The sequence below is a fragment of the Brassica rapa genome, chromosome A09 (genome assembly GCF_000309985.2).
Source record: "Brassica rapa cultivar Chiifu-401-42 chromosome A09, CAAS_Brap_v3.01, whole genome shotgun sequence".
Taxonomy (NCBI): Eukaryota; Viridiplantae; Streptophyta; class Magnoliopsida; order Brassicales; family Brassicaceae; genus Brassica; species Brassica rapa.
Window position 1 is genome coordinate 35,646,685 of NC_024803.2, and position 19,396 is coordinate 35,666,080.

At 29.9% G+C, this 19,396-nt stretch overlaps 3 protein-coding genes and 1 long non-coding RNA gene across 5 annotated transcripts; 2 read left to right on the forward strand and 2 right to left on the reverse strand.

Moving 5' to 3' along the window:
* The first annotated feature begins 6,189 nt into the window (after positions 1–6,189).
* Positions 6,190–8,075, forward strand: LOC103841531 (transcription factor bHLH93). The gene is made up of 4 exons (XM_009118072.3): positions 6,190–6,765; positions 7,319–7,441; positions 7,530–7,703; positions 7,821–8,075. Exons 1-4 carry the CDS (start codon positions 6,685–6,687, stop codon positions 7,914–7,916), a joined length of 474 nt encoding a protein of 157 aa, XP_009116320.1. The 5' UTR covers positions 6,190–6,684; the 3' UTR covers positions 7,917–8,075.
* Positions 8,076–8,401: 326 nt separating this feature from the next.
* On the reverse strand, positions 8,402–10,508 carry LOC103841532 (BTB/POZ domain-containing protein At3g56230). The gene is made up of 3 exons (XM_009118073.3): positions 9,674–10,508; positions 9,389–9,571; positions 8,402–9,069 (listed from the first exon to the last, which is right to left on the reverse strand). Exons 1-3 carry the CDS (start codon positions 9,884–9,886, stop codon positions 8,614–8,616), a joined length of 852 nt encoding a protein of 283 aa, XP_009116321.1. The 5' UTR covers positions 9,887–10,508; the 3' UTR covers positions 8,402–8,613.
* Positions 10,509–10,762: 254 nt separating this feature from the next.
* On the reverse strand, positions 10,763–18,897 carry LOC103841533 (copper transport protein CCH). 2 transcript variants are annotated; one of them, XM_033279868.1, is made up of 4 exons: positions 18,892–18,897; positions 11,724–11,798; positions 11,344–11,419; positions 10,807–11,228 (listed from the first exon to the last, which is right to left on the reverse strand). In XM_033279868.1, the coding sequence occupies exons 2-4, from the start codon at positions 11,730–11,732 to the stop codon at positions 10,993–10,995; spliced, it is 321 nt and encodes a 106-aa protein (XP_033135759.1). In that variant the 5' UTR covers positions 11,733–11,798; positions 18,892–18,897; the 3' UTR covers positions 10,807–10,992. The 2 variants fall into 2 exon arrangements, with proteins under 2 accessions (XP_009116322.1, XP_033135759.1); XM_009118074.2 differs by lacking the exon at positions 18,892–18,897 and having other exon boundaries at positions 10,763–11,228; positions 11,724–11,792.
* On the forward strand, positions 15,125–17,796 carry LOC117128133. Its single transcript, XR_004451320.1, has 2 exons — positions 15,125–16,591; positions 16,711–17,796. It is a non-coding gene; the product is annotated as an uncharacterized LOC117128133 (long non-coding RNA).
* Positions 18,898–19,396: the final 499 nt, after the last annotated feature.

The window sequence follows — 19,396 nt, forward strand, 5'->3', positions numbered from 1 at the left end:
AGAATATGAGATAAGTTAATGGAAAATTATTAATTACTAAATCCCTTATATATTAAAAGAGAAACATTGTAATAAATGCATTCACATTATAATAGACACGTGGCAGCTTCACAATGATTTGATAATAAATATGCTAACGCGTTCACACTATAATCATAAATGTGTTCACACTACGTACTTTGTGATTTTTTTTGATATAAAACTCACATACATAGTTTCAATAAAACTCTAGTTTTTTCGGTTCGAATAAAAATAGATAACGAATCAAAAGCTAAACTATATATATATTATTTTTATTGTTTACAGATAAAATTGAGCAAAATATTCATAAATTTTGATTCGATTTGTTATCCGTTTTGATTTGAACCAAAAAATCTTGATATTTGAAACTCTACGAAACAAATCAAATACTAAAATACAATATCCAAAAAAGAAACAAATCACTAATACCAATATTTTTAGGAACATATATCTAATTTGATATGTTATATGCATATATATACATATATGAAAAGAATTATATATATATGTTATATATATTATACTTTATATCAGTTTTACAATATAAATTTATTATATTAGGTACTAGAATTAAAAGGTTATATAATGTTTTATTTTTGTAATAAAATGTTATTATTAAATTATTTTTAAAATTTTATTTTATTTACAATCAAATCGAATATTCTTTAAAATTCTAAAACATTTCGGATATCCGAGTCACCGAATATCTAGGTGGCTAAAAATCGAATCGACAAAAATGCTTCCAAATATCCAGATACTTGATATGTGTCCACCCCTATTTACGAATGTAATTTTATTTTCTTTTGATGAAAAAATGACCAATGTCAAGATCTTTTTTATTTTAAATAAATTTTAATTTTATCTTTCATGTATTATTCTAAACAAAAATATCATTTAATATTAATTAACAATATCTTTATATATTTTTCAACTATTTTTATATACTTTTTACATAAATATACATGTGCACCTTGATGTGAGCATCTTATAACTAAGTATTCACCACAGCTGAAGTATCTAATTTTTTTGAAAGTTGAAATATTTTTTCTTAATGTTCTTTCACTATTGACCAAATTGTAGTTAAATGATTTGTCTTAATAAATTTCTTTTCTTTTTCTTAAACTATTATCTGTTTAAAAACTATAATATGAAACTATTGGTTCGACATGACGACTATCTAAACTTCATAATATAAAAATAAACATATAATATTATTTTAGGTTTTTATCCGAAAAAACCTAAAAATCAAATGTTTTAACCGAATAAACTAAAATGAATATTAATTTAAAATAATAGTTATATTTTAGAAGATTAAAAACAAAAAAACGTAAAACCTAACTAATATCCAGATTAAACAGATTTATTGCCTTTTTTATTAAAAATAACGAAACTAATAATCACATTCCGCGCAAGGCGCGGGTTATTACCTAGTTTAAATAAGTATAACACGAACCGTATTCCTTAGAACAATGGAAGTCGTCTAATGATCTCTTCTCACGTGGACGTGGTGTAAGTCTAGTGCCTATGCAAGAATGTTGGATTTTTCAGTTTGTTTTAAAATCGCTAAACTAATAAATATATGCATTTAGGTGTCATATGGAATAATATTTGATTCGGAAAAGATATACAATACATATAGAGAGCAGACAAAAGAAATATAGCTGTCACAAACACGAGACCCTCTTACATTTTTATATTTTGTTTTTATTACGGATAATACAGGGGAAAAGATGAAGAAATGACATATATAATTGTTTATATATTTATACTATATATACTAATCAAATAAGAAAAAAGGAAACTTAGTTTATTATTAGTCCCTTACCCATAGTAGTTAAATTATTACGTTATTTCTAAGCCACCTTTTTGTTGTGTGAAATGATTATAACAACTTGAATACAAATGTATATATGAAATGAAACTAGCAAACCAGAACCATATTCTTGCTAAACACTCGTTGCAACCTATACTCTAGTTATAATTCTGAATAATATCAGTGTTTATTTAATTATATAAAAATGTGTGGTTTCAACTTTCAAGAACTGAGTTTTATTCAACGTAACTTTAAAAACCAGTTGACATACTTCAACCAAAAAAGGATTTGTGACATTATACCGTGATCAATTTTGTCTTCTCGGCCACTCCTCTCTTTATGTCTCTCTAGTCTCTACAGTACACCAAAGTCCACATTTTTATCAACCTCACGTGTCATATTTGTGTTTCTTACTACACACACACACACACACATATATATGTGGAAATTATTTAGTAAACGATTTGACTGGTAGTGCAGCGCATTTTCTTTTTAATGTGTTATCATTCAACTATTTTCACGGGATGATTTAATTTCGTTCTTATATTCTCGTAGAATGTATCGGAAGAGACAGAGTCTCTTTTGCATATGAACTTTTGATGTCCAAACTCTTTCGTTCACGTCTCTTTCTCTCTACTATACGTACGCCATGGGCAACGAAAGCCATTTATTTCCTCAGCTTTAAAGATTAATATGTTCATTTTTCTTAAAAAAATGTATTGTCAAATTATGCATGTGAATACGAATGTACTTCCCGAAGTGAAAGTCACGTGAGTGCCATTTCTTTGGTAAATACGAGCAATTAAAATCCTAACTATCTATATCTAATTAAAAATAATTAAAGAGTAGAAAACAGACTGTAAAACTAGAAGAATATGAGAAATAGTAGGATATCAATGAGGCTATATGATAAGAAAGGGCTTGTCCATTGTGTAGAGTGTTTGTTATTTTGTGATGATATGATTAATCGGTACACATGTGACATGTGAATTGATGGATATTTTTATATCCTTGTGGATGAATAAATAGAAAATTTCATATATTCGAGATCACATTTCTTATGATATCTACGCGCTTACATGCATACGAATATGCCTCATGTACAGTTTCGAATGTTTATAAAGTGGTATGTGAAGTAATCAAGAAAACTTTGTGTACTTATATGATAAATATTTGATGCGTTCCTAACGTAAAGAAGTTTTTTCCTATCTAAATTGTAATATTCAGTATCTTTTTACTAATTGTGCTTGAATTTAAATTATTTAATCAGTGTGGCAAAGAAATGATTGCATCGTAACTACATGGTCTTGGTAGTATTTTAATGGGATAATAATAATTATGTATTCCTATACTTTAGGGATTTAGACTAATCTATATGTATTCTTATTCTTAGTTAGCATATGCGATACTCTTCGTATAAATACCACCATTGGTTTGATGAATAAATACACACTTTACATTATATTTTATCGTATCACAGCTACAGATCTCTAAGACCTAAAAAATTTCAAGACTACTGTTGATCATCTCTTCTACGACTACTACATCATCCATCAAAAATTGGGTGCTCGTTAAGAATTGGATGTATGTTTTATCGATGCATGCACTGATGCACATATGTAAGGTTCATATACGTAATAAAAGTGTATAATTATTATATATAACCACTAATTAGATGGTGGATAGTGAAGACTGATGAGGGAACTCATAAAGATGCCCGTGAGGAGTGTTTGGAGGCATTCCAAAATCGCAACTAACATTCTTCTGTTTGCTTTTATCCTCACCTTTCACTCCTTTCGATGCTATCATATATTTCAGTATTCTGTGTATATATATATTTAAAGCTTTATTCCTTCCCCCATTATGGTTCCCTTCTTCGTTTCTATTTTGCCTTCTCCACATTTCTGGAAACCTTACATACTCAAGAGTCACTCACGCACAAATTAAATGTATATGACTTTAACGAGAGGTGGTCAAGATCAATTAAAATGAGACATGGACGATGAGTGTAGATTATAAGCATAATTAGTGCTCACTAGAATTGGACCCTTGTAGCACATATACAATTGAACCACTTTTCTTGATTCCTTACCAGCCTTGAGAAATGAAGAAGAAGAGATCCCTATCCCAATCAGATAATCTTTTACCGGGAAGTTTTGCGGTTCATGATTGGAAGTTATGTCTTAAACGTGATGGCTGTATCTTTGTGTATTTATGAAATTCAAGTGTATATATGCCACAGCGGAATGACATAGGTAATGGTTTCCACTAGCTTATCACCACTTACAAAAAAACATTGAGAACTTATTTTATTTTATGTTAGAAACAATGAAAATAAAATACGATATAGTAGATAAAATAAAATAGAATCGCATACTTATAAATATATTTCTTAGCTAGTTACTATTTGAGGGCATATCTATCTATACTATTATTTGAGAAGTAAATTTTTGGAATCGAACTCTCACGTTAAAAGTTAGAGTGGTTAATAACGTTTATACCCTTAATGAATAAAATGTATAACTAAATTAAAAAATAAAAATGAAATTTTAATTTATTTGATTAGATAATTGATTAAAATTAATAATAGTAAAATTTATCCAAAATCTGAAAATATAATTTAAAAAGAGAGATAATTTATGTATATATTGTATTGTTATCTGAAAAAGTGTTTTAGTAAAAAGTTAAAAACATGAATTATATAACTAAATATTAATCAAATAAAATGTATAACTAAATTAAAAAAATAAAAACGAAATTTTAATTTATTTGATCAGATAATTGATTAAAATTAATAATAGTAAAAATTATCTAAAATCTGAAAATATAATTTAAAAAGAGAGATAATTTATGTATATATTGTATTGTTATCTGAAAAAATCTTTTAGTAAAAAGTTAAAAACATGAATTATATAACTAAATATTAATCAAATAAAATTCTTAATTATATAATTAAAAATAGAATATTAAATTATACAAAATCTAAAAATATAATTTAAAAAAAAAGAGAGATAAGTTCTATTTATATATATATATATATATATTGTATTGTTATCTAAAAAAATATTTTAATAAAAAGTTAAGAACACAAATTACATAGTTAAATATTAATCAAATACTTTTTTAAATTATATAATTAAAAATATAATATTAAGTTATTTTAAGATTTATTTTAGTATAATGAATATAGTGTAAAATTATAAAAATGTTTAAGCCCACATCGCGGGCAAAACATCTAGTAAAATGTAAAAACAAATTCCTTAAATTGCATATATAGTTAACATATTTTTCCTTCAATAACAATAATAGTTCTTAATATAAATATATATATATATATATATATATATATATATATATATATATATATATACACACACTAGCATTGGATATGCTTTCTAATTCAACAATTTTTGGAATCGAACTCTCACGTTAAAAGTTAGAGTGGTTAATAACGTTTATACCCTTAATGAATAAAATGTATAACTAAATTAAAAAATAAAAATGAAATTTTAATTTATTTGATTAGATAATTGATTAAAATTAATAATAGTAAAATTTATCCAAAATCTGAAAATATAATTAAAAAAGAGAGATAATTTATGTATATATTGTATTGTTATCTGAAAAAATGTTTTAGTAAAAAGTTAAAAACATGAATTATATAACTAAATATTAATCAAATAAAATGTATAACTAAATTAAAAAAATAAAAACGAAATTTTAATTTATTTGATCAGATAATTGATTAAAATTAATAATAGTAAAAATTATCTAAAATCTGAAAATATAATTTAAAAAGAGAGATAATTTATGTATATATTGTATTGTTATCTGAAAAAGTCTTTTAGTAAAAAGTTAAAAACATGAATTATATAACTAAATATTAATCAAATAAAATTCTTAATTATATAATTAAAAATAGAATATTAAATTATACAAAATCTAAAAATATAATTTAAAAAAAAAGAGAGATAATTTCTATTTATATATATATATATATATATATTGTATTGTTATCTAAAAAAATATTTTAATAAAAAGTTAAGAACACAAATTACATAGTTAAATATTAATCAAATACTTTTTTTAATTATATAATTAAAAATATAATATTAAGTTATTTTAAGATTTATTTTAGTATAATGAATATAGTGTAAAATTATGAAAATGTTTAACCCCACATCGCGGGCAAAACATCTAGTAAAATGTAAAAACAAATTCCTTAAATTGCATATATAGTTAACATATTTTTCCTTCAATAACAATAATAGTTCTTAATATAAATATATATATATATACACACACACTAGCATTGGATATGCTTTCTAATTCAACAATATTAATACTTATGGGCCATTTAAATTTTATGTATGGGAGATGGTTTTCTCTTCTTGTAAAGAAGGTCATGTTGACTGAGTGTAATCCTATATCTACTTTATGATCGCTTCAAGTTAGTTCAAAGTTTATCAGTGATTGTTTCTAGATGCGCATGTACAAGTTCATAACACCAAAAATTACCCTCATGCGTTCTAAGTTTTCTAACGTAAGTACTGTATATATATTGATCAAAGACAAAGTTCTGTATATATAAAATAATAATATAATATGGAAAATCGTGTAACTAGACATAGAGGCAATCAAGTAATTCACGAGATACCAAAAGGATTTTTGTCCGTATGTATCACATTTTGTAGCGATGAAGAGATCATCAGACTATAAAGTAGACATGTGAGAGGCGAGAGGATTCTATAAACACTTAAGAAAATCAGATCTCTAATTCCTCTACATATCTTACTCTCTCTATATATAGAAAAGAAACCGAAGAGGGGAAGAAGCAAGCATTGAAGAATATGGTTTCGAAGGAATACAAGAGAGATTCCTCTCTGCGTGAGAAGTTTCAATTGCTTCGCTCAATCACTAACTCACATGCTGTAATTAGATTCCACCACTCTCTTCTTAACTTTGTTTATATTGTGATATGATTCGATCTCTTCTTTATTCATAAACCAATTCAGTCGTACGTACTATTTATATATGCACCATAAATCATAAAAATTCCATTGATTATATTCAGATGTATACCAATTTATCCGTGATCTCTATCTCTGTTTCTTTCATCAGCGATCAAACTCTACTCCTTTTCAGTGTATAACATAAGCTTTTTTTGTTTGTTTCGTACACGGATTAAATCTCTATTTTAACTAATTCGGTTAGTGATATGTTATTTAATATTTTTTCTTTGAGTCTCTTCAGTTTATAGTTGCCCAAAAAAAACTAATCCGGTTAGTGATGTGTTATTTAATATTTTTTCTTTCAGTCTCTTCAGTTTATACTTGATTCCTTCCCAACCATAATGAATATATATATTATAACAAGATACATAAAAGATCCCAATATGATAATTGAAATGAGAATTTTCATGGACTAATGTACTTGGAGAATCTAAACTCAACCAACCATATATACTTATCGCACATTTTTCAGGAGAGCGAAACATCGATCATAGAGGATGCATCAAAATATATCAAAAAGCTTAAGCATAAAGTAGAAAAAATCAACAATGAGACCACGTCTGAGCAATATTTCTGTGATCCTACCGATCCTATGGTATATAAACATATACGTACCCTTTGAGTCTTTGACGCATTAACGTTAAGAAGCGTCAGTTGATTTTGGAGTTTTGTACTGATGATAGGTTACAGTGGAAACCCTAGAGAAGGGATTCATGATAAAGGTAATGTCAAGTAAGAATGAGCCAGGCATGTTGGTTTGTGTTCTTGAAGTCTTTGAAGATCTTGGTCTTGAGGTTGTTGAAGCTAGGGTTTCATGTAAGGACTCATTTAGCTTGCATGCCATTGGAATATCAAATGTATACACACTAATCCCTCGTCCTCATTAAATACTAGCTAGTACATTATATATTCATTATATTTTATCACTAATGATTTAAGGATAATAATTTCTATGTAATTTGAATTAATCCCAGAATGATGATTGTGAAAGCATGGATGGTGAAGTAGTGAAACAGGCAGTTGCAGTAGCAGTCAGTACCTGGAGTGATAGCCAGGATCCAAAAGGGTAAAGATGGATCAAGTATTCATGATTCTCTCTCTCTCTCTATATATATATGTATAAATTTGTTTGACCTAAAAAGGGTTCTTTAGTTAGACATATGATCAAGGAAAAGTCAATTATATGTCTCTTATCTACTTAATAAAATGTCAAGTAAATTTCTTTGGGAACAAGTTAGTAATTTCATCAAAATAAACATTCAGAATTCAGAAGGACACTTTTCGGTCTTTTCTTCAAAAATAATTGTAAATAATGAACTTCCTTTTTTGTCGTCCATTCGAATCACTAATATATCCATTTACTCATTATTAACAATCTTTTTTTGTAAAAATAATTATTTAAGTTTAGTTCCGCAACGGACGAATTAGCGATTCGAATGGGGTAATATAGTGACAATGGACTACATAAATCTAACGGTACATGAACGATATATGACTGGGATAAACAAATTAAGTATGAGTAAACATGAATTCAGTTTATACAGAAAAGCACATATTGATTACTAAATTATCTCGATGCTTATTTTAATATTGCTTCTTTTGCCATCATTCAAAAGAGAAAAAAAAAGTTGTAATATGAACGTGAATGTGTACAAGGGCGAGTAGTGAAGTCATTTAATTTGCTATGGAGCTAGCTTGGAGGATTAAGAACAGCTATAAACAACAAAACATACAAAAGCTTATTACACTTTTTCATCTCTCACTAATTTAATCACGTCTCTTGCTTCTCATTTCCATCAAGAACGCCCTAGTAATTTGAACGCATAAATGCTGGTTTTTCTGAGAAAAAGCTTCGTAGTTATCTGAGAAAACAATGTCGTCCATGTTTCGCACCACAAAACCTAGAGCAGCTTCCTTTAACGTCTTGCTCGAAGCAAGATCCGAGACGTCAAGAACATCAAGAACGCTAGATATTTCCAAGGAACTAAGCATATATTGCTCGCAGAACTCTTGCAAGTAATGAATCATGTACTTATCGGCTGCAACAAACAAGGCATACACGTGCTTCTCCAACTTATCTGAAGCCAATGTGCCGGTGTATAGAAACTCCAAGAGAGCTTGAAGTTCCTCTGAGTTTAGTTCTTGCAGAGTTATGGCGTATTCTGGAGCGGTTTTGCAATCGTCTGAATCTAAAATATTCTTGAAGATCTCGGATTTTGAAGCCTATAGCACACAATTTTTTGATATAGATGTAAGTCATGATTGAAAAACAAACTTATACAGTTGCATTATTTGTGTTTACACATTTATATCCCTTTTTCTTCTTTAATAAATGATAAATTTATTTCATTTATTTTAAAGAAGACAACCATATAAAACGCAAATAAGTTTTATCAAAGCAATATAAACTATGGTTTGATGCGAATGGAGAACACATTAATATACCCTATAAATGCAGAAAAACCACAAAATCCCAAACAAAAATAAAACTAGTGCATGACATACATATATAAGAAACATAGCTAGAGAACATTGAATTTACCAACAAAGCTCTATGTGCAGGAATATGAGGTCCATCATCGCCAGGTTTTAGAAGAATATCAGTATGAAGTTGTTCTTTGAATCCCGAAACAAAGCTGCTCAAGAAGACTATTCTCTTCTTCTGTTCCTCTTCTGTTTCTTTCATGTTTTTTATCCATTTGATCACCTTTTGTAATGGTTGCGGCTGGAATATAACATATAAAACGGACAAATTGATGTATTTTGATGTATATAAACTTTGATAGCTTTTTAAAAACATACGTTAGAATAACTATATGAAGCGTACCTCGCGAGAAAACAAAGGAGAAGAAGAAAGAGAGGAGCAATTGTTGACGGTGAACTTATCGGTTGATTTGTCATGATCTTGATCTTCGTTCGCGCCCTCAAGCTTCTTGAGCAGCGCGATAGTGGTTCGAGCCCCTTCGTAGCATGATCCGCATATCGTGTTCCTCGGCGGTCGTAGAATAGATGGCATTGTGGTGCATATTGAGCAATCCATTTTGTGGTTTTTGGGAGAAAACTTGAGAATGTGAAGAAAATCAACAGAGGAAGATAATGGACGCGCAGTTTCTTGCTTTGAATTCAAGTTGTTAAAATATTGTTCAAGAGTTGGTTAGAGATGGCTACGTTCTTGAAAACATTTATATATATATATATATATATATATTTCATTGATAATCAACTCGAAACATGATTGTTTCCGTAAAGAGTTGTTGAGCATAATTTAACAAATAAATGAAATGATTAAGTCATGAAGGAATCTTTTGTTGGGGGGGAGTTGTCTAGTTGGAACATGGAACCTTCGTTGAAATTAATATATATGAATTAATTATCATGGATATGCTTCGTATGTACATGAACGATGATACGTTGATTAATGAACAATTAATTAGAAAGGAGATAAGAATGTGGCGGTTTGAGAAATGATAGCTTCAAAAGCAAAAAGACTGAAAAGTTGGGAAAAGGAAAAAGACTTTCCAACCATTCAACAGCAAATATGTGTAGTGTAAGCACGTTCTTCCATCCATTCATAGATATAGCTCAATATTAATTTAATTTTTCGTAAAATATTAATTAACTCATAAAATTTACTAAAGATGAATATTGAAGTGTGCTTTCCTAGTCTTAGCACAATTTTATGTAACTTTAAAGCCACGTCTAGAAAACAACCATAGTGTAACTGAATTTGGACTGGTACAATAAAACCCAACCTTTAACCTTGTCTTCTTATAAACGTTTCAGTTTAAACATATAGTCATTCATAGGCCACGAAATGAACGTTTGCTTTGGGGGTTCGAAATTCTTAAGGCCGGATCATCTTACAATTGTCTCGAGTATGGTCCATATTTTTAAGAAAGGTGCATGAACGGTTAAGTTAATATTAATTCCCGTAGTATTTTATCAGTTAAAAACTTATAAAAAAGAAGCTGGAAGAACATGGGTTTCCAACATCTTGTTTTCAATAGTTGAAAAGTATTAGGTATATAGAGAAACCATAAATCTCTTTGTTCTTACAATACATAGGCCAACGATAAAAGAAGCATTGCAAACACGGATAAAAAGCCTCATTGACATCTTTAGTATGTAAACTTGCGATGGCTTAGTCTAAGCTTCTGCGAGTTTTGGTTCAGCATCAGCCTTTGCATCAACCTTAACCTCAGTCTTAGTCTCAACCTCAGCCTTAGGCTCGGCCACAGATTTTGGCTCAGCCTCAGCTTCCACAGGCCAGTAAGAAGTCTTTTTTCCAGTCTTTGAAACTGTTTGAAAAACTGCTTCAGGTTCAACATTACCTTTCACTGTCACCTTTTGCTCTTTTATGTCAATGTCAAATGACTCAACCCCTGAGATTATTTTCATTAACCCTTTAGTCAGCGAATTACAAGGCATAAAAATAAAAATGACTAATAGAAAGTATCTAAGAAAATAACAAAAAAGATTAGACGATATTTACATTACCTTCCATTTTCCCCAAGACTCTGTTGACGGCTCCAACGCAGCCTTGGCATGACATACCAACTTTGAGGACAACGGTCTGCATTTATTAGGCATTTTAATTCGAAAAGGTTAGAACCAAAATCCATATATATATCAACAGGTAATTTTATATCTACATCAACAATTAGTCCTAAACAATTGTTAGCATCTTTTGGAAACAAACACTAATGGGCATGCATGCTTTTTTAGTGATCATTGGCTCTTCAAAACATTAATTTATCTACCGATAGCCAAGAAGAACCAGACGAATAAAAAAAACAGATGTAAACCCCAAAAGATGAAAAAGAAAAAGATAAGAGACGAAGAGATCAAAGTAACATAAGAAAAAAAAACATAATTACCTGAGACATGGCTACAATTAGATGAAACGAAACGAGAAGCTTTTGAGATGGATGATCCGAATTAGATAATGAGATCTTTGTAATTTGTTGAATGAGAAGAGATGTTGTGTTCTTGATAATTTATAGCAACGCAAAAAGCAAAGATTCCTCAGTGTAGTTAGCGTGAAGGAAACGAACTCATTATTAGAATGAATGCACGTACCATATTCCAATAGAATAAAAAGTGTTAGGAAGGTTAGTTATACCGGTTGTGGAAAAAGGCATACCAACTTTAAAATCCACTAACGAATCGTACAAAGTACAAAGGAATGAAAGACTGTTGTGAGGTCTTCTTGTACTACACATTTTTTTGTAGTACCAAGTACTTACCTTTAACATTTTTATATGGGTTCCTTCAGAAGTTCACATTAAGTTACTAAAAAAAAAATTACATTCTACGTTGGTTTGCTCTCAAGTCACAACTATATGTCGGTTTTGAATAGTATTGGTTGATGCGACAGACTAAACTGTTCTATTGAATTTTTGAGTAGATAAAGCACACGAGAAACAATATATTATAAGTTTGCATTTTAGACTCTTACTCTTTTTCTTTGTCGACTATGTTCACTCTTACTGTCACTATTAAAAATAGTGACTATTCTCTTATATGTTAATTTACAATTCTAAATAGTAGATAGTAAAGGTGGGACGGATCCGGAACTATGGTTTTTAGATATTCGGATTTCGGATATCCGTCTAGATATTATACTATTTGCAGATCCGATCCATAAAATTAATTAAGACAATTATTAAAATATATATATATATATATATTAAAATTCTAAAATAATGTATAAATTAATATATAATATTATAAAACTAGTTTTATGTATAAATATTAATATAAACTATAACTATTAATAAAATTAAATTAATATATTTTTAGAATACGGATTCAGGTTTGGATATTCAGACTTAAATCAAGATATTTGGATCCGAGATTTTATTGTCCGGATCCGGACATTTTCCTATTTTTGGAGTGGATCTCGCGGACTGAATATAGATCCAAAAAATAAGTCCCAACCTTAGTAATTAGAACATTTTCAATAGAGGTATCTCACTGAATTTCTCAAAACTAAAATAATGGAAAGTAATGAATAAAGAGAAGAAAATGAGTTTTCCAAATGAAAGACCATAAAATAAAGTTGAGAAACTCTTATAACACATACTTTTATTTTGTTGGTTAAGACACTTTTTATATTTTCAAATTTAATTGTTTAACTAGACTAAAAGTATTTTATTATATCGGTAAGATATCCATATGGGTTTCTTACCATTAATGATTCAATATTTTAGTGGAAGGTTTTTGATCAATAGTTGAACAAAACTTTATTTTTCTACGCTTAATTTAGGACTGACTGATTGCTAAAAATATTGATACTTATATAATAATATCCATATTTCCAACATCTTATTATATAAAGTTTGATTTTTCAAAGTTGATAATTAACATGATCGTGACACATGACATTTATATATTTTAAGATAGTGACATGTGTTAATATATTTCATAATTAAATATATATATACTAAGATATTAACAAAAATGAATTTTATTTTCCTTTTTTCTTAAATATTAATCAAAAAATAATTGCAAAAGATTATTTGATAATAATTTTCCTTCTAATATTTTGACATATATTTAAATATATAATTATTAAAAGAGTATTTGCACTCCCTACCAAAGCTTTTTAGTGTATTTAGTTATATACCCTAAAATACTGTGTGGCACTGTTTGATAAATGTTTTGGACTCTTCTACCCCTATGTTATTATGCTACCAAAATACTAATAATCTTTGTAATTTTTTATAGCTTTAGCAAAAATTTATTTTCACAACATATCTCGAACGAAATCATTTTTCTTATTCCAATGTCAAAGATATTAATTACTTTTTGTATTACACTCACCTCTTTCCTCTACTAAACTTGTTTTAATACCCTCTATCTCTGCAAATTCGTACTCTCTCTTCCTTATACCCAGCTTGATACTTTGTAATTGTTGTGTCATATTACTGATTTTCAAAAGGTTTAATGGATTTTTCTGAATAAGAAACCCCCACCTTCTCCCTCCTCTTCGTCGAGCTCGCGGTGGCGCGTGTATTCACGCTCCTCAATCTCTGCCCCAACGTGCATGCTCGACTCCATTTGTTGACCGAGAAGCTCGTAGGGAGGAAGAAGCGTGAAGAGATGGTAGAAGAATAAGCATCATGGAGGCAAGAGAGAAAGACCAACAATTTTTATCTTGAAGATTGGTAATGTCCACTGAAAAGAACGCTATGGATTGTATTCTTTTTTGCCTAGTCTTTAATTTTTTTTTGGTCAAAACCCACTCTTTAATTTTTTTCCAACTATTTTCTTTGATTGCTCTGTGTTTTCGTACTTGATTGTTTTCTTGCTTTAGTAGATTTTCGATGAAAGTTTTGATGTAGTGGTGTGGTGTCTATCGTTCCAATAAATGTTTTTTTCTTTGTTATATCAATTGGTATCTGCCCCTTGATATTAACTCAAGCTGACCCGCCAACTGTATCGGATGCTGATTCTACAACAGAGAAACATGATGAGGAATTCAAAATTCTATAAGCCTCAATCTTAGTTTCCCATTCTTCTGTTGGCAAAGATTTTTTTTATTATGTTGGTAATCTTTTCAGTCTCCTCTAACAGATAACTCAAAACTTAACCATCTAATTAACCTATTTTCAAGAACGATCTATAGTTATTTTTAGGCATGGGCATTCGGGGTCCCAATCGGGTTTCGGTTTTATCCATTCGGGTTTCGGGTTTTCGGGTTTATCAAAATCAACCCCATTCGGGTTATATAAAAGTTCGGTTCGGGATCGGTTCGGGTTCTACCGGATTCGGGTCGGGGTTAGTAAATCTTCAAAGAACCGGTATAACCCATTGTACTTTCGGGTTCGGGTCCCAATAGGTTCTTCGGTTTAAAAATACCTGATTTGTACCTATTTTGTAACTAAAATATAAATGAAATCGGTTCTTCGGATTTAAAATACATGATTTGTACATATTTTAATAGCCAAAACATAAGTAAAATCGATTCAAAAATAAGAAAAAACATCAAACGTGATCATTCAAAATCAAGCGAAAGATAAACATAGTTAGTGATAGAAAGAAAACCAGATAAATGAAATCATAAAACAAAAAATAAGTTCTCATGAAATGAGAAACATTATTCAATAAAAATAAAACCAAAATCTAAAAACTTCAGGCATCAACCGCCACATTCCACCATCAACCTTCATGTAACATATAATTATTTTAGAAGTTCAATAATATCTTAAAGTATTTTGGATACATATTAAGAATTAAGATCATATTTGGTAGAAGTTCTTTTTGTGATTTTAAATGTTTCGGGTTCTATCGGATATCCATTTAGGTTCGGGTTCGATTCGGATAATACCCATAACCCAAAATACCAAAAAACAGGATCCATTCGGTATTTATGTCGGGTTCGGATCGGTTCGGATTCATTTTTATCGGATCGGATTCGGTTCGGATTTTCGGGTTCGGTTTATTTGCCCAGCCCTAGTTATTTTGTCTAGTGACTATGGCTTGTGTTGTGATGCGTTTTTCGGGATCTGATGTAGTCTATTCTCAGCCAAATGAAAATGGTCAAGCATGTGCTACGATTTTTGGAAGGTTTAATTTTTTAGCTTTTGTTCATGCAAGTTCATTGTTTGACATTCTACCACATCTCACACTGGTTCATTTTTGCAGGCAAGTTCAGTGATTGGTTTGATAGTGTTTGTTCTTGTTGGATAGACATTTACATTTTTTCGAGACAATACAAATTTTAGCCGGATATTATTTTATATGCCAAGACCAGTTGACAAAACTGATACATATATGGTTTCATTTATACGGATTATAAATAAAGAGATTGTAATGTAAATTGAGTTAGCCGGCTACAATAATTTTTTGGTGTGTCGTAACAAACCATAAATAACAAACAGTAATAAATATTTGAATTAGATGCTAAGATTAAATGTTACACGGCTAAAATCTAATTATATATAAAAATGTTGGAGTCTCTCCTGCTGAGGACACGTCAGAAAGTCTTTCAATATAGGGGCGACGCGTTTCATTAACTTTCTTCCGTGATTTATGTGGGCTTCGCTGTGTGTTGTTTGGGCCCAATAATGTCCTCGAGGACCCATGTCGCTATCGTGAAAAGCAAGACCCTTCATCCGCACCGTTCTGGAGTTTAGGGTTCATCACAATCTTCGATCTCCGCCATTAGAGAGGCTGAGATGCAGACAGAGGTCAGCGTGACAATTCCGTTCATTGGGGTTTCAATCGTGTACATCTCTTCTATACTCACTGTTTCATTTAATCGATGGTGTCATGGGCTTTGTTCGGTTAATCTTCTTTTCTAATTGACCAAAACGTTTCGAGTTATAGATTCATTGCCTTTATGGCCTTCTTAACTCCATCCACCAAGATCTGACATTGAATGCAAGTTTCTCTTCTGTAAGGCGGTGTACCCGCAACTATAAAAGGTTAGCCTTCCTCCCTTGAAAACCATCCTCTCAATCCATGAAAACAACAATCGTTTATTGATTCATCGTATAGTTTCTATGTAGTTAGATGAGTTCCAACGAGCGGTTGCATATAGCTACGACAATGGTTTGAAAGATAGACTTGAGACAGGCATCATGAGTTTGGTTTCGCTATTGTTCTACCTCCCCTGAAAAGTTCCTAGCTTCTCTGGCTTCTTGAACTATATGTCTGGTTCTAAAAACTCTGTTAGAAAGTGGAAAGTCTTAGATCACGTAGACTCTGATGATGTGTTGTTCGCTTTTGCTCCAAAAAGGTCAGTCTCAATCCCTGAACATCATACTCCCCCTCTTACTAATCTTACAAGAGAAACCTCTTCTCAGTATTATGGTTAACTCATGTTCATTATAGTTTCGTTTTTTTTTCTGTTTTCAGGCAACAATCATGCTCAGGCCTGCTCATGCTAACCACCGTCAACGTCCACCGTCTCACCACTTATGTGACTCGGCGCAATCAGAATTTTATACTGCCCGAGTCTCCTCTATTGATTCGTTTCAACGATTCAACCACTTTGGATGAGATAACCGACTTACCTTACTAAGTTGAGTGCACTCCGCCATATCAGTTAGGTGAAAGGCTTACTCTTCCACCATATATTGTTCATCATGTAAGCATAATCATTCTCATTCTGTGATTTTAGCTCTCTTTGCATTGATCAACAACAACATTTAGTAATCCACAAATCTAAAGTTGTCCTCTTTATGTAACATAGGAGAGTTGTTTAGATTTGTAGATTTTTAGAATCGTAGAATTCTTTTTGTGTCACTTGAAATAATCTTGGGTTGACTTTTGTATGGTAGCAGAGTTGTACGTCATGAAGTATCACTTTTCATGAATGTTCATTATGCCAATGTAACCCAAGTAAAATGGTCTGTGCAGGTGTGTTTCTTGCAGCAATATTCATATGGTCCTAGGCCCCAGCCTTCGAGCAAGATCGTAGAGCTAGCTGAGCGTATAGCGGCATTGTCTCCAGAAGAGCGGAAACAAATTGGTCATGCACTCAGTAAACACCTGCGGCTTCAGGAACAACAAATGATTTCGTTCTAAGGCATGAGGGAGAGAGCAAAACAAGAGGCTGGAACCAAAAAAAAAGGAAAAGCCTGTGTTCTTAAAATACCAGTTTATCTGGTTACAAGGCACTTTGGTGATCAATGATTCTCTCACAAAAAGTTAGTTTAAAATGCTCTGAAACACTGGTGGGATTCTACAGAATCAGCATCGTACGTTTGTTTGTGAGAAATGCAGGGTTTTACAAAGCTTATGGAGGGTGGCTTTGAGATAAGGTTGGTTGATGATGATTTGTGATTGTACATTTGTACTCATATGAACAACGTAGTATAGCTTTCCACTAGCCATTTCAAATTATTTGCTTATTTCCTTTTCACCTGTAAATATCTTTTAAAATATTATGTTGTAACTTTGGAAACCCACTTTGAGTATGATCGATTGCTCATCTACATATTTACGGCGGGTGAATAAATACTAAAAAAAAAACCTTTGTATAAAATACATGTTTAATTTCATCAAATAATTGAAAGCTAAAATGTTATTCTTAAATAAAAGTTATGGTGTAGAGCGGAAAACGATTTTATTTACTTACAAATTATATTGTAAATTTTGATTAACATTTCAAATAATAGGTTAGTTTGAGTTAAAAGTAACATTAATATTCATCATTATTTTTTGTTAGAAATTAGCAGCCCAGTCAAAATTCAAAAATGTAACGCTTATAATTTTTGTCGACGTTATTCTTTTGTTAGAAATAATAATATACACTCGAAAGTATGTACAACATAAACTATTACAAGGTTTTTATTTTATTTGAAATAGTTTAAAGTATTAATCCAAAATTAAGATAATTAATATTATATTTTTGAAGGAGTTTCAAATATAAACATTTGTACGCTTATATTTAGTAAACAAATATTGTTGTGTTCTTCGTCTTACGAATACGTCATAAAACAGTTCTTATGATATTGTTGATATTCATTCCCATCATTCCGGTATGAAAAATTAATATAAATCACCAGAACCGAGTACGATGATTTTAATTGCATTTATATGTATCGAAAATACAATACAATATTTTTTATTTATTTTAATATGTAAAATAGCCCGTAAAAACCAAAAAAACTAGATGAACCAATAGGTTTATATTATATTAGTGAACATACATATAAAAGTATAATATTATATAGTGAATGAAAAATTGAATTTAGTAATTTGATATACATATACTGAGCATTTAACATATGAATAATGTTTTAGCAAAAAAAAAAAACATTGGAACCATTATTTTCTTTACCCATTTACATCGATTTATTTTTTAAGGTCCATGATTTCTTGATAAATAGTGCTCCTAACTTTTTTTTTTTTCATACAATAACGCACATGACATATTATTATATATTACTCCTAATTAGCTATTTGAATAAATGAACACTTTGATATTTGAAAATTTTGAACGATTCTTTTGTACGGTAAAAGGTTTTATTTCAAAGTATTAATACACCAATGCAAAAATATATTTTGCAAGATAATTACATGCATTGCAACATAAGATCTTTATTACATACAATCATGGATTCTATAAAAACATCCATGCAATATTATCATTTAGTTTAAATATATTGTTAATTCATACCGCAAGTTTCCATAGTATTAATAACTTCTATATTAATAGTAAAACCTATCTAATAAATTTTAAACTTATTTAATAACGACAGACTGTTTTCAATTGAGTGACAGTCAAGTTGAAGTATGACTTTCATTAGGAGAAAACTATCATATTTTAATTAAAATATACATAGACCAAGCTATTCATACACTAACAAAATGTTGTTTTGACTTAGATAATATAAGCTTTTCCTTAACATATTTTTTCTCGCATGATCATTGCATAATTATATGCACATGAAGGACATCATTAATCCTATTATATTAGATTGTCCTTCATAGAATAATGAAAGTTATTGTCATTTTAATTCAGTCCAAGAATATTTATTAAAAATAATAACATAATCTCTTAATTCTATTTATTTTTTTTTGTTTACAATATTGT

Coding starts and splice junctions, on each gene's coding strand:
- LOC103841531 (XM_009118072.3), top strand. CDS start 6,685: ATGGTTTCGAAGGAATACAAGAGAGATTCCTCTCTGCGTGAGAAGTTT. Junction 6,766..7,318: donor CAATCACTAACTCACATGCT/GTAATTAGATTC, acceptor CACATTTTTCAG/GAGAGCGAAACATCGATCAT. Junction 7,704..7,820: donor ATGCCATTGGAATATCAAAT/GTATACACACTA, acceptor AATTAATCCCAG/AATGATGATTGTGAAAGCAT.
- LOC103841532 (XM_009118073.3), bottom strand. CDS start 9,886: ATGGATTGCTCAATATGCACCACAATGCCATCTATTCTACGACCGCCG. Junction 9,572..9,673: donor CTCCTTTGTTTTCTCGCGAG/GTACGCTTCATA, acceptor GTTATATTCCAG/CCGCAACCATTACAAAAGGT. Junction 9,070..9,388: donor CTGCACATAGAGCTTTGTTG/GTAAATTCAATG, acceptor TGTGTGCTATAG/GCTTCAAAATCCGAGATCTT.
- LOC103841533 (XM_009118074.2), bottom strand. Junction 11,229..11,343: donor AGTCTTGGGGAAAATGGAAG/GTAATGTAAATA, acceptor AAATAATCTCAG/GGGTTGAGTCATTTGACATT.